The 23,032-nt window shown below is 56.7% G+C and overlaps 1 protein-coding gene across 6 annotated transcripts; it reads left to right on the plus strand.

Annotated features, from left to right (window-relative positions):
- The first annotated feature begins 1,416 nt into the window (after window positions 1–1,416).
- Window positions 1,417–19,681, plus strand: CACNB1 (calcium voltage-gated channel auxiliary subunit beta 1). Of its 6 annotated transcripts, none has more exons than XM_057318116.1 (14): window positions 1,417–1,669; window positions 4,141–4,227; window positions 7,267–7,386; window positions 8,341–8,463; window positions 9,020–9,156; window positions 9,374–9,450; window positions 9,857–10,011; window positions 11,122–11,202; window positions 11,641–11,699; window positions 11,866–11,975; window positions 12,103–12,254; window positions 15,183–15,278; window positions 15,714–15,899; window positions 17,808–19,681. In XM_057318116.1, the coding sequence occupies exons 1-14, from the start codon at window positions 1,586–1,588 to the stop codon at window positions 18,270–18,272; spliced, it is 1,932 nt and encodes a 643-aa protein (XP_057174099.1). In that variant the 5' UTR covers window positions 1,417–1,585; the 3' UTR covers window positions 18,273–19,681. The 6 variants fall into 6 exon arrangements, with proteins under 6 accessions (XP_057174099.1, XP_026368759.1, XP_057174100.1 ...); XM_026512974.4 differs by lacking the exon at window positions 9,857–10,011 and adding an exon at window positions 10,826–10,845; XM_057318117.1 differs by lacking the exon at window positions 17,808–19,681 and adding an exon at window positions 16,612–16,855.
- Window positions 19,682–23,032: the final 3,351 nt, after the last annotated feature.

Consider the following 23,032-nt stretch of genomic DNA (forward strand, 5'->3'; position numbering starts at 1 on the left):
AGAGAAGCATCTTAAGCTGGCCATCCACTCGTAGTACCCAGGGTGAGGAGAGTCAGTGTATTCCAGTCTCTCCTCTAGCAGGAGACAGCAGGCTGGGCTTTATATTAGGGTCACTGGACCTGGGCAAATCTTGTCCATTCTATGTCTCATCTCCCCTCTTTGAGGAGCCGGGGAAGGGGTAGAGAGGTAACAATTTCTCCTGCCATGAGAGACCTTTGTTCAGTGCCTTATAGCATCTCCAAACACCTGAGCAGTCCATCATTTGATTTCATTCTCCCTCATCCTCCTAATAATCACAGGTGACAAAGATACTACAGTACTAGCAACCCCATTTTACAGAAGTGTAGTGACTTGTCCAGGGCCACATGACTGAAAGAGCGTGAGCCAAACTGACACCAGAGTTGTTGTTGTTGTTGTTGTTGTTAATTTACCTCTATGTCCAAGGTGGGGCTCAAACTCACCACCCTGAAATCAAGACTCACGTGCTGTATGGACTGAGCCAGGCAGATGCCCCAATACCAGAGTTTTTGCCAGACTTCCTTATTCCTTTTCTCTCCATAGGTCGTGGTGGTGGGGTGCAGGGCTTGGATATTTGTCCCCAAATCAAGGATGAAGGGGGAGCAATTCTAGGTCAAAAGTCACTAGATCTGATTTTAGCCACTCTCTCAGCTCCACATTTCTTCCTCTTTCCTCTCTCTTCCAAGAAATGGGGACTTTGCCTTCTGGAAGGGCGGGGGGGGGGGCATACGAGGGACAAAGGCAGAAGGACTCCTGGGTCCCTGGGATTTCTTGTTGCTGTCTGTGTTGGGACTCCCTTTGGACATTATCACCACCCCAGCCTCAGTCTCAGACTCAGCCTCCACCTCCGGAGGGCATCGTCCTGTTGTGGAGGGAGAGGGGCCTTTCTGTTTGTCTCAAGGCAGCCTGGGCCCATACCAGGGAGAGAGGAGTTAAAGCCGGGTCCCAGGATCAACGGGATCGGGAAGTTCCGGCGGCCCAAACTGGAGTGGAATGGGCAGACCCGCAAAGGGAGCGCTGTTTGGGACGAAGAGTGGGGGGGCGTGCCAATCCGCGCTTCACCTCCACCAGCGCTCGGCATCCACTGGTAAACCGCGGCCCCCGCCCCCTGCCTCAAGGCCGGGCTTCACTCCTCCCGGCACCCCCCGACCCAGAGTGGGCCGCCCTCACTCCAAGCCAGTCCCAGGCCGGCGCTCAGCCTCATCTAAAGCCAGGAGGGGCGTGCCTCCCTCCGGCCGCCCTCCCATTGTCTGTGCGGAGCCCGCGGAGGGGCTGCGAGGGGCGGGGCCGGGGCGGGCGGAGGGAGAGCGGGCGGAGGGAGGGAGGGGCAGGTGGGAGCGGAGGGGGCGGGGGGAGATGCTGAGCCTTCAGGGGAGGAGGAGGCGGCGGCGGCAGAGGAGCGAGCGGGAGGAGGGACGCGAGGCAGGAAGAGGGCAGCCGAAGGCCGGGCCAGGTGGCTGGAGCGGGTGCCGGCTGCGCCGCGCGGTTCTTGGTTCCGACGGCCTCTCTCATGCGCTGAGGGCGCCCGGCTGCGCCGGGCCGGCGGCCGGAGGGAAGGCTCCTCTCCATGGTCCAGAAGACCAGCATGTCCCGGAGCCCTTACCCACCCTCCCAGGAGATCCCCATGGAGGTCTTCGACCCCAGCCCGCAGGTGAGGTGTGGTGGCCGGGCCCGAGGGCAGGGGGCCGCTCCCGCGGACCTTGTGGGGTCGGCTCGAGGGGCGCGGGGAAGAAGGAGTTCTGTGCCCGGCGCTGAGGGGCGAGGGGCGCCTGCGCGCCCCCAGTCCCTGCCGGTTAATGATTGACGGGCGCTTGGCCGGGAGTTGGGCTGCGGTTTGGCGGAGCGGGGAGGGGGCGGTCGGGCCGCCTGTCACCCTTGCCTCGGCTCCCCCGCGTCAGGGTCCCTGCTGCTCGGGTACCGGCTCCAGGGCTGGAGAGTGGGGGTGCTGGCGGGGCATCCGGGGGCTGAGGGAGGCTAGAGAGCGAGCTCAGGCGAAGGGGGCGACGCAGAGCACGCTCGGGGGCGCCAGGCGGGGGTGGGTGGGGCGGGGGTGGCACTGGGAGATGGCCGAGGCGGTGGTCAGGGCGGTGCCAGCAGGCCTTCGGAGCCGCAGACACTGGCCTTCCGAGGGTGGGGAAGGGGTCGGCCCCGGGCTAGGCCCCCATCCTGGCACCTCAGCGACATCCTCATATTGGACCACCTTCCCTCCCTCAACACCCACGTTATCTTTCCTCTCCAACCCCCTCCCCTCCCCAGCCTTAGAAAACGCCTCCAAAGTTTGGAAAGTTGGATGGATGCCAACTCACTGTCCTGGAGGGGAGGAGGCTGTGTACCTGGGGGTTGGGGGTTGGCTGCCGCCCCACCCCCAGTCACTCTTTCCGGTGCCCCGGGTTATCCCCAGGAAGGGGCATTCTTGGGTGTGGTGCGTGCCCACGGAGTGACCAGCGAGGTCTGGGGTGACTGGTCGGGGTCTGGGGTGGTCGTGCCAAGGGATTTCTCTGGGACAAGGCCATTCTCCAATCTGGCAACACCTCAAGGCTAGGTTACCATTAACTCTTTTCTTGCTGTGACCAGCCTGGAGCAACTGTAACCACCATGATAATGTGGTTGATGGGCATGTAGGGGGGGTCAGGTTAGACCTAAAAATACCTCCCTTCTCCACCCCAGGCCCCTTGGAGCCTGGGAGGCAGCTGACTGGGGCCTTCCTTTCAGCTGTCCCTTGTCTCTCTGGGTGCCACTCCCTTTTCCCATCCTGGGGTGGTGGTGGTGGTGTGAAAGAGAGTCTGGGGCTCACTGGAGGATCCTCTTAAGTTTGTAGGGATCCTCAATCCTAGATGTTGGGTATGTGTTTGGTTTGAGAGAAGGGGATGGGAGGGAGGATTTTGGAAGTGTTCCCAGGTACCTTTCTCTCCCATCTATCCGTGCTTCCTCTTGTACTCAGGCCCAAGGAACCAGAGCCCCTAGTCTGATCATGTCTTACTAGCTTCTTGGGCAAAGAAACTCTAGGATGGAGGCTGGGGGTAAGGGCTTGGAGGGCCTGAGCCCTCCATCATTCCCCTCCCCCTGACTCTGGACTGGCTTGGGACCAAGTGTGTATGTGAGGTAGGGAGGGCAAGGAAGCAGCCCCCTTGACAGGAGGCCTGGAAATATCTGAATGTGTGGGTGCTCAAGAGGTCAGACAGCGTCCACTCCACCCGGGCCAGGAGCCTAGCCGGTGAGGCTGGGCCGGCCTACCCCAGGGACTTGTGGGGGCTGTGTCCTAGGCTGGTCTGGGGGCAGGGCCAGGGGGCATTTAGATTGATGCAACCTGGTGGGTACTATGGGGACCAGGCATGGGCAGTGGCAGCCAGGGGTTAGAGAGTGGAAGCTTGAGCCCTCTCCCCCTTGGGGAGAGGTGTGACCCCTGGGATGATGAAGATGATGAAGAGGGGGCTGCCAGGGTGGGGGGTGGGCAGTGTTGCTAAATCTGCTCCCATGACATTGGGCTGGGTTGGGGTTAGAGGTTTCCTTTCCAAATACAGTTCCATGCCCCCACCCCCACCCCGGAAGTCTGGTTTTGGGTCTCCAAGAACTGAGAGCTGCCACTCCCCTCCCCACTCTGCGGAAAAATGAAGGCAAGATTCGGGCCGGGAAAAGCCAAGCTGGGCCCGGGCTGGCGATTCCTCTTCACTCTGGGGGCCACAGGCACACGCGGCCCCCCTCTGCCCCAGCTGAGGTGGAAAGGGAGGGGGACTTTCCCCAGCTCTCTCTGCCCCCCCCCCACTGCAGGCAGCCTCTCCCTTCCCCGGAGGCCTCTGCAGCCTGCCCAGAATCTTAATGAGCTTTGCTGCCTAATGAGCCCCCAGCTTCTCAGCGCCTCCCTGTTCCCAGCCTCTCTGGCTTGGTTTGGGGGTTTCTGTGTGTGCTTCCTAAGGTTCTCTCCCACTGTCCCCCACCCCAAGGCTGTGGTCTGGGCCCTCCCTCCCCCTCGGGCTGTACCATCTCTGGAAGATGGTGGGGGGTGGGGCTGTTCAGATCAGGGAATAATATTCCCAAAGCTTGGCTGTAGCCCTGGGTCTGATGGGATGAGGGTTGGGAACGGCCCTTTCTGATTCCACTCTTGTCCCTTCCTGGCTTCCCCAGGGCAAATACAGCAAGAGGAAAGGGCGGTTCAAAAGGTCGGATGGGAGCACGTCCTCGGATACGACATCCAACAGTTTTGTCCGCCAGGTAATGGGGAGGCTGGGCTGAGAGGAACGAGGTGGCTGGTTGGTGGGGACCAGCATTGGTGAGCTGGCTCTGAGGCTTTCTCCAGGCACCCTCCCCCATGTCATTTGTCACCTGCCTGGAACCACCCCATCACCCTAAACCCTGTGACCTCTCCTGCACACACTGACAGCCTGCACCCACTCCCTCAGCCCCCGCCCTGCCCCTCCCCCAGCTCCAGGCCCCAGCCCCTGCTGCCTGCCTGCGTCATCTCATTCAGCGACAGCCTGGCCTGCCTCCTTCTAGCTTGCTTCGGGCTGTCACCCACTCCCCCTGCCGGCTGTCTGCTTCCATGTCCTCCCCCAGAACCTGTGACAGCGTGGGGTAGAGGCAGAGCCTAGGAGATGAGGAGCCAGGTCCTTTGGGGGGGTCCCTGGAGCCCTCGTGAGGTATGGCAAGGAGGAAATGCCTTCCTCATGTCCAGCTGACTGTTCTTTAATATGCAGAGAGAAAGTGAGTTGGCGGCAGGGGTGAGGGCAGGAGGGGATTGGTTTTAGAGAGGACTTGAGCCCAGCACCCCTGGCTGAAGGAGGCTGGACAGCTTTCTGGGGTCTTCTTTTCTCAGTCAGGAAGATGCCATTCTCATCTCTGTTCTCACTGTCAAACCCAGGCCATCTCAGGCTCAGGGAGAGGCAGCCAGAGAGGCATGTGGTTGCTATGACTACAGAGCATCTCAACAAAACCTGGTACCCAAAAAAGGCGAGAGAGGCTGGGGATCAGACAAGGAAAGGGAGTACGTCGAAGAGGAAATGGGCAGGGCGTATGGGGGCAGAGGACAGTAGGGAGGTCAGCCCCCCGACCCTTTGGGCTGAAGAGAGAGGGTAGACCCAGGCAGACCCACCGCAGATTGTGGAGTGAGGCCCTTTCTGACTCTTCTGTCTCCACAACACTTGGCACGTGGGAGCCCAGGCCTGACTTGAGAGGGTCAGACAGGGAGCGCTTCATCCCAGCATCTTCTAAGTACACAGACAGACAGGAAGTCCTGTCTTCAGTCTTTTCCTCATCCCTCCTGTTGCAGGACTGGGCCAGGGCCAGGGCTAGGCGGAATGACACTGTGCTCGGGGTAACTCTTCTTGACAGAAAAGAGCCCTTGGTTCCTTCAATATTTGCTACCCCGGGGGATCAGACCCCAGTCTCTAGTCCTTCCTCCTCTCAGCTCCCAGCTCTGACCCCCAGTAGGCAGGGAGTGGGGGAGCAGGCCTTGCCACATCTCTGAGCTAAATATACCCTTGCAGTTTGCACATGTAGCAACTCTGCTTGTAACCTGAGCCCTCTGGGGGAGCGGGCAGTCTGGGCCACCCCCTAGGCCAGCAGGGCCAGGCACCGAGGGCGCCGGGATGGAGGCACCCAGCCGGACCCTCGTAGTGGTGAGCTAGGGGTGGGATGGGAGTCGGGGTGGGTGGGAGCAGCCCCCAAGGGAAAGCGGATGGGGGGGCCCTCACTCCAGCCTGTCTCCTTGCCTCCTCGCTGTTTCCCTGCTCCTGCCATTTCTGATCAGTCTGTGTGCCTGCATGTCTGTGTGCGTGTATACGCGCGTGCGTGTGTGCGTGCGTACACGCGTGTCTGTAAGGATCAGTAAATGCCTCTCTGGCGCTCTGTCTCTGGGTCTGTTTCTTTGGCTTTCTGGGCATCTGTCTCCCCGATTCTTGGTGCTCAGGAGGGGTGGAGAGCGGTAGATTCGCGGGTTTTCACTCTCCTTCCCTTCTGTCTCTTTTCCAGCTTCCATTAGTGATCCCACCCTTACCCCAATCTTGCACCTTCATGGGCCTCCCATTTTTGTGATTTCGCTGGGAAAGGAGTGGGCAGCCTCACTAGCTAATGACAGGATCCTCTGGGAGAGGTGGGACTTCGCCTTCTCTCTTTCCTAGGTCTCCTGGGCATTCCTGGCTAAGTGACCCTTCCATGGCCTCAGGAGAGAATCCCGACATGCGTGTAGTCCTGCTCTTCCTCCACATCACTCCTGGCCCTGGCCCCACACCACCACATCGCTGTAGTCACACAGATACATACGTCCTGGCTCCTGCCCTCGCGTGCCGCACACGGTCAGGGACACTCACACCTCAGGGTCCCCCCCCCCCCCCCGTGCGCAGATGCACCCGCACGCATTCAGTTGTGCATATCCAGCACATGCCGTAGAACACACCCCCCCTAAACGCACTTGCAGTTGCACATCCAAGGACGCCCGTGAATAAGCATGTTCATTGACACTTGGGTCTCACCCATGCGCCTGCATCCCTGAAGGAGTTCCTTGTGCTCTGGGATGGTCCATGCGGTCAAGGCCAGCTTCCTGGCATAGCCAGACTTCTGGCTGGGCCTGCCTAGACCCTAGCAGCCAGCAGCCCTAGTATTAGAGAGAGGCCTGCCCCGCGTTCTGCTCTTCACGGGCCTCTTTGGCCTGCACTACCCTAGGAATCTTGAGTTCTCTTTTTGGATCTTATGAGAGCCAGAGGGTTGGGGTTCCTCTGATTCTGGCCAGGGAAGTAGAATTCTCTCTCCCCTCACCTTGGAGAGAAGATAGCAAAATTTTGGGACAGCAGAGCGGGCTGTCCACTGCCAGTGGTGCAGAGAGCTCAGGCCTCTTGGTGGCTACTGTCCCTGGAAGGACTCAGTGGGCTTCTCCTGAGTCTATCTCAGCCAGTGTGGTGCTGGGGGTAGGGGAGGGAAGGAGGAACAGGGAGTGGAGACTCGTCCCCTGGCACGCCTCCCCTGCGCTGTGCCCCTATCAGGTTCCCACCCCTCCCTGGGCCCCAAGCAGCTGTCCTGGGACCTGCCTTAACCCCCTGCTTGCTGCTGTCGCCCTTCCTAGGGCCACACTTTTCCCAGGGGCCTGCCAATCTCAGTCCCTGGCTCCTCTCATCTAATACCACCTTTTCCTGGCCCTTGTGGCATCATGCTGGGCTGGCTGGGGCTTGAGGCATCCATGATGGGTGGTCCCTCTGTGCCTTCCGGGACCCAGGAACCGGGAGGCAGCGTGGGCCCTGAGCTGGCCCGGTCCGTTTTCAGGGCTCGGCGGAGTCCTACACCAGCCGACCATCGGACTCTGACGTGTCTCTGGAGGAAGACCGGGAAGCCCTAAGGAAGGAGGCAGAGCGCCAGGCATTAGCCCAGCTCGAGAAAGCCAAGGTGAGACATACAGAGTCAGGCGGCTGCGCTGGTACTATTTCCCCCACCCCCAGGCCTTAGAGATGGCCTGAACAGACCCAGGGTCAAGTCTTGGCCCGGCCACTTCTCAGCTGGTGTACCCCAGAGCCTCGATGTGCCTCTGTCTCACAGCTCTAAAATGTGGGCTATGCCACTTGCCTTCTTATAGAGTATAATAAGTGCTTAATAGTTGGCCACACGTAAGAAAGGGAGAGAGGAGACTGGTATGGGACAAAAAGAGAATAAAGAGGCATAACAACCAGAAAAAAAAAAAAAAAAAAATAGTTGGCCACACGTAATAGGAACTGGAGACTCCCTACCTTTCTGGAATCAAACGTCCTGGGCCGACCCTCATGGGCTGTGCGATCTCAGGCGAGCCGCTTACCCTTTCTGAACTTGAGTCTCCTCATTCATTAAAATGAAGATAATAGTAGTTAACTTTTTTATTATTTTTTAAGATTTTATTTTATTTTTTTTTTTAAAGTAATCTCTACACCCAGTGTGGGGCTCAAACTCACCACCCTGAGATCAAGAGTCGCATGCTCCTCGGACTGAGCCAGCCAGGCGCCCCTAGTCGTTAACCTCCTAAGGCTTCTGTGGTGAATAAATGAGGTCATGCTTGTAAAACATGTTAACATGGGAACTGGCGCAGTAAACCATAGTTGTGGTTATTATTATTGTTATTTATTATTATTACTAATATTCTTTCTGGATGTCATTCCAGGCTAATACTTACCTTCCCCAGGGGCCCCCTCCATCCTGAGAAGGCTGAATTTTTTTTTTTTAATTGTGAAATTTAACGTACATACAGGAAAACTATTTAAAGCCTTCAGTATACTTTTTAATGGTCAGCGCAACAGACCGTCGCATCATCCCCATCCCAGTATGGTACAGCGTGGTTTAACCTCTGTTGTCATTCTCCCTGTGCGCCTCTAGACCAAGCCAGTGGCATTTGCTGTGCGGACAAATGTTGGCTACAACCCTTCTCCAGGGGATGAGGTGCCTGTGCAGGGAGTGGCCATCACCTTCGAGCCCAAGGACTTCCTGCACATCAAAGAGGTGGAGAGAGCACTTGGTGTCTGGAAGGGGGGCAGGGCAGTGGGTGCCAGGAGAGGGCTAGCCGGAGCTCTAGCAGAAACAGACTTCTGAGCTAAGCAGAGCTCGGCTGAATCTGCCGTGTGACCTTAGACAAATCTCTTCCCCTCTCTGAGCCTCTGATTTTCATTGGTAAAATGGGGTGGCGGTGCTGAGGTCACACGGCTGTCCAGAGGGTTTGTGGTGAGATCTGTAAGTGGAATGGCAGCGTGCAGGCACATGTGGGGGTCAGCATTGGCTCCTCTCCCTGCCTTTCCAAGGTGGGGGTGGGCACATGGTGGGACAGGGATGTGCCGCGGGTGGGGTGGTCTGTGGCCCAAGTGGATGTGGGTCATGGAGTTGTTCTGAGGATTGGGGGCCGTGCCCAGAGGTAAGAGCCAGGGGCTGGCTCTTTGGAGGTGCCGCCCCCCTGGGGAGGCTTGGCAGGTCCTGGGGCGGTCTCTCCCCAGGGTGGCTGCTGGCTTGCCCCTCCAATCTCCCTCTTGGTCTCTCCCACCGCACCTGCTGCCACTGTCCGCAGAAATATAATAATGACTGGTGGATCGGGCGACTGGTGAAGGAGGGCTGTGAGGTTGGCTTCATCCCAAGCCCTGTCAAACTGGACAGCCTGCGCCTCCTGCAGGAACAGAAGCTGCGCCAGAACCGCCTCAGCTCCAGGTGTCTAGCTGGGGACTGTGGAGGGGGTCCCCCCGGCTGGGACTGGGCCTCAAGGGTTGACCCATTGCCCCGAGGGCACAGCCGCCTGCGGCCTCACCAGCGGGGCTGGAGAATCTCCAGAGGAGTGGGGGGCGGGCAGCCTATGAGGGAACAAGCTTTCCCCACCCTCACGCCCACCCCTCTGCTCACAGCTCCGTTTGCCTCTCTGCCCACACAGCAAATCAGGTGACAACTCGAGCTCCAGCCTAGGAGACGTGGTGACTGGCACCCGCCGCCCCACGCCCCCTGCCAGTGGTAAGAGCTGCTGCCACCTTAGGGAACGGCAGGGGTGGGGTGGGGGGCTGCTGGGAGGGGTGGTCTTCGCACTGCCTGTCCCCTCCCCTCCCCGCAGTAGGGGGCACCCCAGTCCTGAGTCCTGCAAACACACCCAGAGGTCCCCCCTCCGTGAAGAGTAGGCTAAGCCCCCCAGGCTGGGCCCGTCAGCGCCCCTTCTTTCATGTCTCTCTTCCCGTTTCTTCAGTAGCTCCATCTCTCTGCCTGACTCCCCCGCCCCACCCCCATTCATTTCTCCTAGCTCTGTTCCATTCACCTCTTCTTCTTTCTTTTTTCCCCATCCCATCCCTGCCCTCTGTACTGTGTCTTCATGTCCATCCCACTCCTCCCTACCTCGCCTCCCTCCTCTCTCCTGACCTTGGTCCAGGTAATGAGATGACTAACTTAGCCTTTGAACTAGACCCCCTAGAGCTAGAGGACGAGGAGGCAGAGCTCGGGGAGCAGAGCGGCTCTGCCAAGACTAGCGTTAGCAGTGTCACCACCCCGCCACCCCATGGCAAACGCATCCCCTTCTTCAAGAAGGTAATTCTTGCTGGGTTCTGGCAAGAGGGCAGGGGTTCAGGGCCCGGCCCTTTGGCAGGGGGAGGGGCCGGAACGGATTCAGATGCGGTACCGGCCGGATTCTGTGGGGAGCAGGGCCTCCTGCCAAGGAGCAGGGAGGGGTGGCATGGCCCCAGGAACGGGCACATCCAGCTCCATGCACCACCCCACTCTGGTCCACCCCCAGGAAGGGATGTTTCTTGCAGTCGGAGCACCCCTTCTCTTGGAAGGCTGTACCCCCTTGCCCCACCACCACTGGAAGCAGGGGTGGTAACGAAACTGGGATATTCCATGTTTGCCCTCCACCCCCCGCATGTGATGGGGAGAGTGGCATGGTGACTCTTCTTTGTCCTTTTTGGACTCCGTGGGGCTAGGGTGGGCACGTGGGGGTCTACTGGCTGCGTAGCAGGACGGTTTAAGGAATCCTTAAAATGGGCAGGTTGGACTGCACGAGGGGCAGGAGATGGGCACCAAATTAGGGGCTGTCACCCTTTCCAGAACTTTTCCAAGACCCAGATAAGGGAAGGGTATGTCAGAATATTCCCAAGTCCACTGGACTGACTGTCAGTCCTTCTCCCAGGCCTGATCCAGGGCGATCTCTGGCTCCCCCTTGGCATGGGGTCCCGTCCCTTCTTTCTGGCTCTGTCTGTCACTAACACGCATGCCCTGTTATCTCTCCTCGTCTGCCCGCTCTCCCTCCCTCTCTTGTCCTGGCTCCTTCCTTGCCCTCTGCCCCTGCCTGGGTGCCCTCCCCTCTCTCCCCCGCCTCCCCACTCTTGGCAATCTCTGGACCCAGCCAAACAGAAGCAGAAGTCGGTGAGTATCACAGCTTTCTGTGTCCCCCTCCCCACCCCCTGGGATGAGCTAGTGGGACCTTCTAACACCCATTCTCGTGCCCTCCCCACCCCCCACCCCCATTTCCCTCACCCTTCGTGGTTCTCCTTGGCCATCCCTCCCCACACCCACCCCAATCCCTCACATCTGGGCTCTGGGAGCAGGGGAGGAAAGGATGCATGGGGTCGCCTGGAGGCTGGGGAAGAGGGGCTAATGCCATCTCCGCTCTGGGGTTTCCCCTCCCTGCTTCCCCCTCAGACAGAGCATGTGCCCCCCTATGACGTGGTACCTTCCATGAGGCCCATCATCCTGGTGGGACCGTCGCTCAAGGGCTATGAGGTAGGAGCCCCTAGAGGGGAGTGGACCCAGAGGGGCCCAGACCTCTAAAGAGATGCTGCAGAAAGGGGCAGGCCCCAGGGAGATCTCCTGGAAGGGCTCAGATTCCCAGGGTATCTCCCCAGAGGGCTATAGACCTTCAGAGAAGCCCGCAGAGGGTCCTGACCCTCAGGGAGACTCACTTAGAAGGGTCCAGTCCCCCTCCCCCAAGACACTCCCGAGAAGCATCCTCCCAGAGAATCCACCTAGAAGAACCTTTGGAATCAGAGACCCCATCAGAGGCTTCTCAGACCCAGAAGGACCCGCCCACCACCTCCCGTAGGGGCCCATTTATCTCAGGAGTTGAAGAAGAAAATGGAATGTGAGGGTGTAAATACTCGGCAGCCTGCCCTTCCTGAGTGGCTTTGAACACCTGTCTTCCCCGCCAACCCCCAACCCCAGGTTACAGACATGATGCAGAAAGCTTTGTTTGACTTCTTGAAGCATCGATTTGATGGCAGGTAAGACCCTGGGAGCTGGCTCCCCACTGCCACTGTGGTCCTCTGCTGCTGGGGGTGGGCAGGGTGGATTGAATGATGATCCTGGGGGAGGCAGGCCTGGAGCCTGGGGGGCGGGCAGGGCATTCGAGCCCACCCTGACCCTCACTCCCCTTGTCCCATCCCTCAGGATCTCCATCACTCGTGTGACGGCAGACATTTCCCTGGCTAAGCGCTCCGTCCTCAACAACCCCAGCAAACACATCATCATCGAGCGCTCCAACACACGCTCCAGCCTGGGTGAGCCCACCTTGCCATGGGGGAAGGGAGGGCGGAGGGGGTGCATCTCCAGAAGGGTCGGATTGCCCACTGCCTCTTGGAGAGGCCCCCCTACGTTCCCCCTTCCCCATGACTCCGTGTCCCCCAGCTGAGGTTCAGAGCGAGATCGAACGAATCTTCGAGCTGGCCCGGACCCTTCAGTTGGTTGCTCTGGATGCTGACACCATCAACCACCCAGCCCAGCTCTCCAAGACCTCGCTGGCCCCAATCATTGTTTACATCAAGATCACCTCTCCAAAGGTGGGTGCGGGAGCCTGACCCTGGCGGGGACACGAGTGCTCTGGAGTTGGGTGGCTTGTATTTCAATCCCAGCAACTGCTTGTTAACCGTGTGACCGAATCTCCCCGAGCCTTAATTTCCTCCTCTGTGAAACTCCGTCAAATGGACATTGTGGAGATTGAACCTAATGTGAATGCTTAGCACTTAGCACGGGGTCTGGTATGATGTGCCCCTCATGTATCAGCTAGTGTAAATATCATTATAGGGTCATGCAGGCCAGTCCCCTGTCTCCACTCTGGGTGACCTCCCATCCTTGGTCCAGAAAACCGAAAGAACTCTGTGCTTTCTGTCGCAGTGTCACCCAACTACTTGGCAGTTGGGAGGTCTTTTCTGTCATTTGATTTTGTCCCTTTTTGCTGCACTGTCCTCGCTTGGACCTTGATCGAGGTGAATCGGTAGGAAGGCTGATTTACTTCTTGTTCGCGTTGTGGCTCTGAGTTTCCCCTCCTAGACCTTAGCGGGGGGTTGAGAACCAGGGGGGGCGAGTTTAGGTGGAGGATTTGAAGTGAGAAAACAGCATTGGGTTCAAGCCTTTGCTCTGGTTGACTTATTCATTCATTCATTCATTCATTCATTCGCTTTGGTTGCTTGGTTGGTGGTGGTTTTGTCCCTGAGCTTGGACTCTTGGGAGGATTTATTTAGCGTCTGAGCCTCATTTTCTTCATCTATAAAAATGGGAATTAAAATCCCTCCCTTGTTATTGTTGAGGGGATTTGAGGTAATGATGGAAAGAGCCCCAAGTTCTGTCTGATTCATGACTGACCACCAAGGGTGGTAACTGTTCCCATTTCATGAACACACCCTCTGAGTGGAGCACCCAGGTGCCCTAACCCTTCTGAGTCCTAAGTTTCTAATGAGCGGAAAGGGGAGGATAGGATTGAAGTCCTTCCTGGGGTGGTTGAAAGGATCTAGTGAGATAATGGACACAAAACAGGTCGTGAGCTGGAAAGTAGCAGATAGTTCCAGTCCTCCCAGGGGCACTGGCCGAGGTGAGGGGTGGGGACTCTGGAGCTCGGTCGCCCGAAGTTAATGAGCCCGCGCTGCTCCTCCCAGCTCTGTGCTCCTTTGGCAAAGTCACCTAACTTCTCTGTGCCTGTTTCTTCACCTGCAAAATAGAAATCCTCACATGGTGGTTGTGAGGATTCATTGGGTGGATTAACCGTGCAAAGTGCCTGGGACCTACTAAGCACTATATCTTTTCTCTCTCTCTTTTTTTTTTAGATTATTTTTTTGGAAATAATTCCGAATCTAGTGAAGATTGCCAGAATAGTACCAAGAGCTGCCATTCTTTGAATGCCCTTCACTCAGATTCAGGCATTTTTTAGCAGCTTTATTGAGATAATTCACACACCATTCAATTCAGCCATTTAAAGTATGTTATTTAGTTTTCTTCAGAGTCACTAATTTTGAATATTTTGCCACATTTACTTTATCTTTATGGATATATTATGTATATACATATATATATTTTTCTTTTTCTAAATCATTTGAGAGTAGCTTGTAGATACCATGTCTTTATTCCTAAATACTTCAACGTGTATTTCTTTTTTTTTTTTTTAAGATTTTATTTATTTGATAGAGAGAACACAGCGAGAGAGGGAACACAAGCAGGGGGAGTGGGTGAGGGAGAAGCAGGCTTCCTGCTAAGCAGGGAGCCCGTGGCGGAGCTCGATCCCAGGACCCTGGGATCACGCCCTGAGCTGAAGGCAGACACTTAATGACTGAGCCACCCAGGCGCCCCTCAACGTGTATTTCTTAAGAACCAAGGACATTAATCTACATCACCACAGTACAGTTGCCAAATTCAAGAAATATTTTAGCCCTTCATTTTTCGGTTGTTCCAATAATGCCCTTTATGGCAATTTCTATCTCAGCCCAGGATCACGTGTTACATTTAGTTGCTTTATCTCTTTAACATTCTTTTTTTTTTTTATTTTTTTTTAGATTTTATTTATTTATTTGAGCAAGAGAGAGCGTGAGTGAGTGAGAGAGCCCAAGCAGTGGCAGGCAGAGTCTAGGCAGAGGAAGAGGGAGAAGCAGACACCCCACTGAGCAGGGAACCTGACTCGGGGCTTGATCCCAGGACCTTGAGATCCCCGAGATCATGACGTGAACCAAAGGCAGGCACTTAACCAGCTGAGCCCCCCAGGCACCCCTCTCTTTCACATTCCTAAACTGAAACAGTTCCCCAGCCTTTCTTGGGTTTTTACAACACGGACGTTTTTGAAGAGTACAGACCACCGACTTTGTAGACTGTTCCTCAGTGTGGGTTTGCTTGCTGTTTCCTTGTGATGATGCTTAGGTTTTGCATTGTGGTGCAATGTGTGTTTCTGAGCATGTTGGCCTCAGGAGGCACGAGGGTCTGCTGTGTCACTGGTGACATTAACTTTGATCATTTCGTTAAGGTCATGGCTTACTGTTTAGCTATTATTACCATTATCATTATTGCTGTGGAGGTGAGAATAATAATAGTGGCTACCTCGTGAGATTATTGTCAGGACTAAATGAACTGATCACGTGGAAAGCACAGAATAGTGCCTGTTCGCAGCAAGTGTCCCATCAAAGATGACTGCTGCTGTGTACATGGGGATGCCGGCCTGGAGAATGAAGCCTGTAAAGAAGGTGACAGGGATCAGGAAAGTGGATCACTGCCTTTCAAATAGCCACTTCCCAGGGGAAGCTGGGATGAGACCCGGGAGAGAGCCTGAGCGCTGCGTAAGGATGGACACTGGGCTGGCGAGGTCGTTTCTGCAAGAGGTGGCGGGGGCTGAAAGTCATCCGACATCTCCCCCAGCCCTGACTCCCTGGCTCCAACCAGGACCTGCTTCTCTGACTTGGTGCATTGCGAGATCCTTCTACCTCTTCTTCTCTCCGCCCCCTCCAAACTAGGTACTTCAGAGGCTCATCAAATCCCGAGGGAAGTCTCAGTCCAAACACCTCAATGTCCAAATAGCGGCCTCAGAGAAGCTGGCGCAGTGCCCCCCCGTGAGTGCTCAGACCCCGGGAAAGGGGGGATATTGGGGTTCTCTTGTTCCCTCTGGCCTGCATGAGAGACAGAGTGACCAGGAACACCAGGGTGAGGTCTATAGGTGCAATCCGGTCTTCCGGAGAAGAGCCCTGGACAGGCAGTCAGAGACCACGTTCGAGCCCCCGATGCCCCGTTTCTCTGTGGGGAGTCAAGGCAGCCTCCAGGCTTGGTTGCCTTCTATCTAGGATGAGAAAGTTGGGCTGTCTGGGTGCCAAGACCTTTTGTAGTTCTGCCAACGTATCTATCTGAGAGTCCTCTTCCTGGACGTCCAGAGGTTTCGTTTTAACTTTATCCTTCAACCCTTTGACCCACCCACTGCACCCAGGCCACACCCTCACCCCCATGGTCACGCCCGGCTCATCCCAGCCCCGCCCCTAACCCCGCCTCCGCAGGAAATGTTCGACATCATCCTGGACGAGAACCAATTGGAGGATGCCTGCGAGCACTTGGCCGAATACCTGGAAGCCTATTGGAAGGCCACACACCCGCCCAGTAGCACTCCGCCCAATCCGCTGCTGAACCGAACCATGGCTACTGCTGCTCTGGCCGCCAGCCCTGCCCCTGTCTCCAACCTCCAGGTACAGGTGCTCACCTCACTCAGGAGAAATCTCAGCTTCTGGGGCGGGCTGGAGGCCTCGCAGAGGGCCAGGTCGGTGCCCCAGCAGCAGGAGCACGCCATGTAGGTGTCCCACCCATCTCGCCTCCTGCCCAAGGCTCGGAACTGGAGCGCAGGGAACATGTGGAAGGAAGGGAAGAGCTTTATTTTGTAAAAAATGTGGCGAGTGGCAGCATCTGGTGTCTGCAGTTTTTGTTGGGATTGGGGCTGGCTGGTGGTGCCTCCCTGGGCCTGGTCCCATAGGCCTACGGCTGCTGCCCTAGGGGCTTTTGGATATGAGGCCTGATTGGGGCCTTATTCTAAGACAGGTGATTAGGAGGAAAAGACGAGGAAGACTGATATTTTCATTCACTGGACTTCACACCCATTTTGTTTTTATTTTTAAAATTTATTTTTTTTTTTTAAGTAATCTTAAGTGTGGGGCTGGAACTGGTGGCCTCGAGATCGAGAGTTGCATGCTGTACCAACTGAGCCAGCCAGGTGCCCCCACACACTCATTTTAGACCCAGCAGAGCAAGGGCCGTCGGACCCAGGCAGTTCCCACAGAGCAGGGCCATTAAACCCAGAGAGAGTGTCCCTTCTCTCAGAGCCCTAATCCCAGGAGTTTCCTCAGAGGGGACCCAGAATGAAGCATCTTTTATGAGTTGATGCCCTACCTTCTGTCCTTCTCCCAGTGAAACAGATTCCAGGAAAGGCCTTGCTGTGGGTGCCCTGCTCTGGCTGGAGCTCCTCCCCTGGGAGCTGCTTCCCATTTCTGAGCTGAGACCATTAAGTATTCGGTTCTAGATTAGAGCCAGGAGAAAGCCATGAGATCATTCTAAGACCATCGCTTTTCAGATTTGTTTTCGGTGACAGAGCTCATTTGTTCATTGCAACATCTAAGGAGGCTCAGTATATAAAGTGTCCTTGCTCTGCTCAGTGGGAGCTGCTGGCTTGGCTTCTGTTTCACCTCCACAGGGACCCCCGAAAAGCACTTTTGTGCCCTTCCCGCCACCTCAGGTCTCCAGGGAACAGCCTGGAAACTGCTGGTCTAATCCCCATCATACCACCACAGAGAAACTGGGCCATAGAGAGGAGAGTCGTCACTCAGGGTCACACAGCTTGAAGTGGCGGGGATGGGACTAGAACCCAGGCTTTCTTGCACCCCACCCAAGCCCCCTCCATGGTGGCCATGACCATCAGATCACCTTTATGTGGCTACCTCATTATCTCCAGGAGAGGGGGAGGGGGTGGGGAGTGTGTGTGGAGGGGGTGGGGAGTGGAGACCCATCAGCTTTTCCCAGGCTGCTGCTTTGGTTTTTTGCTGGGGTCAGGGCAGGAATCCTATCAACCTTGGAGGCTTTGTCATCTGAAGTAGGGAATGGATGGGGGGGGGGAGGTGTGGGCTCTGGAAGCCTGTGATTAGGGTCTGGTTTGGGCTGAAGGAGCTGGGGTGAGTGAGCTCAAGCTGAAATCCCCTTAGTATATTTGGAAAACTGGGGCAGTGACTAACCCAATCAACCACTAACGAGTGGCAATGCTAATGACTGTTAATGATGATTTAGCCCAAGACAGCATTAATGACGTGCACTGAGGAAGCAATGACTAATTATTCATGGGCTCTCTACCATGGTTACCGGAAGAGTTCATGCCTCCTCGTGTCTTACGAAGGTTGGGTGCCTCCTGTCCCAACAGAGGAGCAGATGCCCTGAGGTCTGTCCTCCGGCTTGGCTGTAGAGCCGTTTGCCCGGCTGCCCATCCCCTAGAGCCAGCACCCACCTTCTTTAGCCAGGCTAGGTGTCTCGGTGCCATCACTAACCTGCCTCGCTTTGTTGTGTCTCTCTCACCCCTGCCTGATCTGCATGGTGTGTGCTGTCCGTCTGCTAACCAGGGACCCTACCTTGCTTCCGGGGACCAGTCGCTGGAACGGGCCACCGGGGAGCACGCCAGCGTGCACGAGTACCCCGGGGAGCTGGGCCAGCCCCCAGGCCTTTACCCCAGCAGCCAGCCACCAGTCCGGGCAGGCACCCTGCGGGCACTGTCTCGCCAAGACACGTTTGATGCCGACACCCCTGGCAACCGAAACTCTGCCTACACGGAGCTGGGAGACTCATGTGTGGACATGGAGACTGACCCCTCAGAGGGCCCAGGGCTCGGAGACCCTGCAGGGGGCAGCACCCCACCGGCCCGGCAGGGATCCTGGGAGGATGAGGAAGAAGACTATGAAGAGGAGCTTACCGACAACCGGAACCGCGGCCGGAATAAGGCCCGCTACTGCGCAGAGGGTGGGGGTCCAGTTTTGGGGCGCAACAAGAATGAGCTGGAAGGCTGGGGGCGAGGTGTCTACATCCGCTGAGAAGTGGGGGCCACACGGTGGGGGGAGGGGGGTGGAAGGGCTCTGAGCCCAGGGGAGGGGGGAGGGCTCACCACCGGGGATGTATCTTTCCTCCAGGGGGCGCTGTCTCCCCCCAGATGCCTTCGCTGGATGTTTGGGGTTTCTTTGGTGGTAGCATCCCAACTTCTGGGATTCTCTTAAGGCCCGGCTGTAGGTTTTCCCTTACCTGCTGTGGATGGGTGGGGGGATGCCCACCTTTCTGCAGTGTCCCTTTGCCCCATCCCAAGGGGCTCTCTCCCCTCACTCCCAGAGAAAAGGTGCACTTCCTTAACTCCTCTACTTGGGGCTCTAAATAAGGGTCCTAAATGGGGTAGCCCTTTCTTTCCCCAACCTGGAGTATTTGGGAAGGGTGAGGGGGCTTTTCCTGGAGAGGGAGACCCTAGACTCCTTCCCGTGAAGGCTCTCTTCCCTGAGCCCCAGATCCCGGGTCCTTCACCATGCCCACCCCTCTCCCAGCTTCCTGGCAGCATTGTCCGGTGGGTGAAAGGTATAGAAATGGAAGCCCCATGGGGAGCTTGTCTTGGGGAGGGGTCTGGGTAGAGAGCGGCAGGCATCAAATGTGGTGCCCTCCGCCAGCCCCGGACCCGGACCCCTGAGGAGCGGGCAGCCGGAGACCCTGCTACCCACCCCACCACCTCCACGCCTCAGCCTTCGCCTTCCCCAGGAATGAGCTTTGCATACAACATCCCTTGCCTACTGCCATCAGAAGAGGGGGCCCCTCTGCGTCTGAGCCCCCCACCCCATTTCACCTAGGGGTGGCACCCATGGAACGAACACTCTAGTCCGCCTCATTTTGAAACCAAATAACTGCTCCTTCACTTTCACCTGGAGGCCCCAGGGGAGAGGCCCTGTGGGTTGGTGCCCAAGAGGTGATCGCCACCCCAGGGGTTCCCTGGGGACCCTGGATCTCCCCTGGGGGGCTTGGCTGCTGCTGCTGCTGCTGTTCTGTATTTGCCTCTTGTGATCCTGGCCTTCACCTGTGTCCACTCCCCCCCCCCCCAGGAGAGGCCTTGGTACCCCCTCTGGCCCCCGAGTGTTCCTCAGCCTCGCATCCCTACAGCCCAGCAGCCCTGCCCCTCCCCAGCACCCAGCTGGGCCAGAGAGAGCCGATTGTGCCAACGAGGACTGGGCCCTGCCCGGCTGCCCGCCTCAGGGATGGGCGCCTCATGCCTGTCTCGCCACCTCCTGTGCCAATGTTGTCCCACCCCCACCTGGGGTGGGGTGCAGTTTCCACTTACTGGTTAGAAGACACCACTGCCCAACCCTTCTTCCTCCCTGTCTGGTGTCCTGTGCCCCATCTGTCTGTCTGTTCGTCTGTACTCCCCTAGAAGTATTTGGCCACATATAAAACCGCCGTCCTGTCCTTTGCAGCCGTCTCCCGAGCCTGCTTCTTCGTTCCTGCCACACGGCCAGCCTGGGCACATGGGAGCTGCCGATGCAGGGGAGCGTGGAGGGGGGGTGTGCGAATATGCTGGGCTTAGTTGTTTTTTCAGCAGGAGAGCTGCTGCTCTGTTCTGCGCATTCCGGCCAGCCTGCTGGGAGCTGTGCGGCCACGTCCAGCTGCAGCTTCCCATCCAGCCCCAAGTCTTATCCGTTCCCCATAAGTAGAGCCAGAAAAAAAGTGGGAAGCTGCGGTGGAGAAATGGGGTGTGGCAGGCACGATTCAGAGGGTGAGATCCAGTGTTTCTGCTCATGTGGCCTTGGCAGCTGCCCAGCAACTCCTGGGAGAGGGCGGCTGAGTTCCTTCTGGCTCCCTCCTCCCCCGATGCCCCTGCTAACCAGCTTCGGGGGATGGAAGAGGTCTACTTGGGGGCAGAGAACGGGGGCTCCCCCAGCCCCAGCCTGCGAACAGCAAGAGTGAGAAAGTCGGCAGCCGACTGTCAGTTCCGTCATCACCAGCTGGCAGGATGTGGACCCCTGACCGTTGTCACTGCCGGCACCTGTATCCTGCCTCACCTGGCACTCACAAACCATTTCTCCACCCTCCTGGTTCTTGTTTCTGGGGTGGTGGACCTGGAGGACTAGAGCTCCTGGATCCCTCACATGAATGCTTCTGCCCAAAGTGTGTGTGTGGGGGGGGGACGCGTGTAGAGGGCAGCAGACATCTAGACCTTCCAGGTGGGAGGTTAGGAGACACAGGAAAGGAACTGGGCAGGTCTTCAGGTCAGGTGGTTGGCCCAACGTCCCAGGGAGTTGATGGCAAAGACTGCTGGGACTGGAGTCTGGTCTCTTCCTCCCAGCCTAGCGCTCTTACCCCATTGCCTCTCCATGGAATCAATCCTTTATTCCCGTGTTTACTCATTGAACATTTATTGAGCACCTACCATGTACCAGGCACAAGTCTAAAAGGGAGCCACAGACAATTCAAGACAGCACGGTGAGCTCTCTGCTGGGAGAAGCACTGGGTTCTGCAGGAACCTGGCAGAAGGGTAATTCCCTTAGCCTGGGGAGGTCAGGAGGGGCTTCTCAGAGGAGGTGAGGCTTGAGTGAAGTCTAGAAGGCTGGTTAGGAGTTAACTGGGGGGAAGCGTTCAAGACAGAGGAAGCAGGTGACATGCATGGCATGTTCCTGGCCCTTCACCAGCAAAGCGTGCTCTCAGGGTGGTGGTCACAGAAGGGTCAGTAGGAGCAGATCACAGTGGGCCTTGAGTCTTGTGAGGGAGTTTGGGCTTTGTCCTGAAGCTGTTGTGCAGGAATCGAAGGATTGCAAGCAGGAATGGCCAAAGTTGCCTTGGTTGCGGTTTGGAGATTGGAGGGCCTAGCCTGGACACAGCTGCAATACTGCGGGTAAGAAACAAGGGGGGCTGCACAAGGCCACAGCCGTGGGATGGGAAAGGAAGCAGTGGCTGCCAGAGACATCAAGCGGTTAGAATCCAGAGCTCGTGGAAGCAACTGGAGGTGGCCAGTGAGAGACAGGGAGGCGTCTGGGGGTGACTGTGGGTGGTGGTCTTCCCAGACATAGAGGAAGCAGGTGGAAAAACCAGGTTAGGGGCAGAAACAATGTCTAGCTTTGGACAAGGTGGGTTTATGGTGTCTGTGGAAGGACGCCCAAGAAGGGAAGAACAGAAAACAGCTGGGTGCTTAGTCTGTTGAATGGGGGAAGTGCAGAGAGCTCCACCTGGGGGTGGAGCCTGATCTTTTGAATCAAGGACAGGGATTATTAACTTCATTTACAGGTAAAGCTCAGTGAGGCTAAGCAACGTCCGTCGTGACACAGTTATGGAGCAAGGACTTGAACTCAGATCTTTGGAGTTCAAGTTCTGGGGTGCCTGTGAGCCCTGAGTCTTGTGCTGATTCCCCTGCTCCAGCTTCTGCAAGGGGAGGAGGGTTGGGGAGGAAGAAGCAGATGTCTGAATATGTTTGTCTCCTCTTCATGTGCCTTCTGCCTGAAATTGCATTTGCCCGGAACTTGCAGGCGGGGGCATTTCTAGGTAGGCTTAGAGATGCTGAGAGATGAAGAAAGAGAGATTCTTGTCTTTTGGTAACCACAACCCTCCACTGATGAACATTCAGCAAGTTGCTAGTTGTCAGCAGGTGAGGATTTCAACAACCGTGAAGTCGGCTGCGATCAGGTCTAGAGAGGCTGGTGCTACCACCACAGCCACCTCCGGGAGCTGGGAACTGAGGCGCTGGGGACCCCTCCTATCTGGGACCTCTCATCTCCTTCCTTGACCAGTAACTTCTGTCCAGCTTCTGAGCTGAGGTCAGAGAGGCCTCAGTTCGGGGTGTGGCTGAAGGTTTCCACCTTCCAAAAAATCAAGGAAGCTGAGCCGGGACCTGCACGGCCTTGGGAGCAGAGGGTGTCCCGGCTGGTACCCGAGAGAAAAATCTTGCCTTAGCTTCGATAATCACATGTGCAGAAAGTGTGCCTTCCTACCTCCTGTCTCTCAGGGTTTTGTTTGGTTTTATTTTTTGATATGTGTATTTCTCTCTCCCACTAGACGGTAAGCTCTGAAAGACCCAGACCGGGTCAGTTTTGTCTCCTTGGCCTGTTTCCTAACTCCTGACTCATGTTTGTCGAATGAATGAACGAATGCCCCCTAAGACCCAGGCTCTAGGCCTGGCCCCAGAGGCAGCTCCTGCCTGTGCACTGAATGGGCTCCAGTGAGCAGAACTTCACTTTCAATTCTGCAATTGGTGGTGGTAGTTGGGGGGGGGGGGCAGGATGCACTAAGGCCTTCCTTTCCCCCCACCCCGGAAACAGATGGCAAAAATGTTTAAAATATTGCTGCTTCCCCCAGCACCCTCTGCGCCCCCACCCTATCGCACCCAGCGCTCCTTCTTTCCTGGGGCTGAAATGGGCTCTGGTAGTCAATTCTCCTTCCCTCTAACTCCAGTCACCAAGGCGGGTGGATGAGAATTCCTTATTTAGCCAACTGTTTTCCCTCTGCTCTCCATGCGCTTCCCAGCCTTCTTCATTCCTCTTCAACTCGTGCTCACACTTCTTTAATGCTCGAAACATCATTTCCCAGGCTCTAGCATCGCTCATTGTACTTCACTCCAATAGCAGCACGGTCCTACTGTGTGCCAGGCACTGGACCAGGCCGGGAGTGGGGCGAGAACACAGGTGAACAAAACACGAACCCCACCCTCCAGGCCTCACAGCTAGTTGGCAGAAACCAACCCATCTCAGGGTAGAGAGAAGCCCCATTTGTCTGGAGAACCAGGCCAGGGCTTGGGAAGTAGGTGGCTTTTATGGCAGGCAGCCAAAGGCTTTTAGGA

This window comes from Ursus arctos, unplaced genomic scaffold (assembly GCF_023065955.2).
Source record: "Ursus arctos isolate Adak ecotype North America unplaced genomic scaffold, UrsArc2.0 scaffold_24, whole genome shotgun sequence".
NCBI classification, from domain to species: domain Eukaryota; kingdom Metazoa; phylum Chordata; class Mammalia; order Carnivora; family Ursidae; genus Ursus; species Ursus arctos.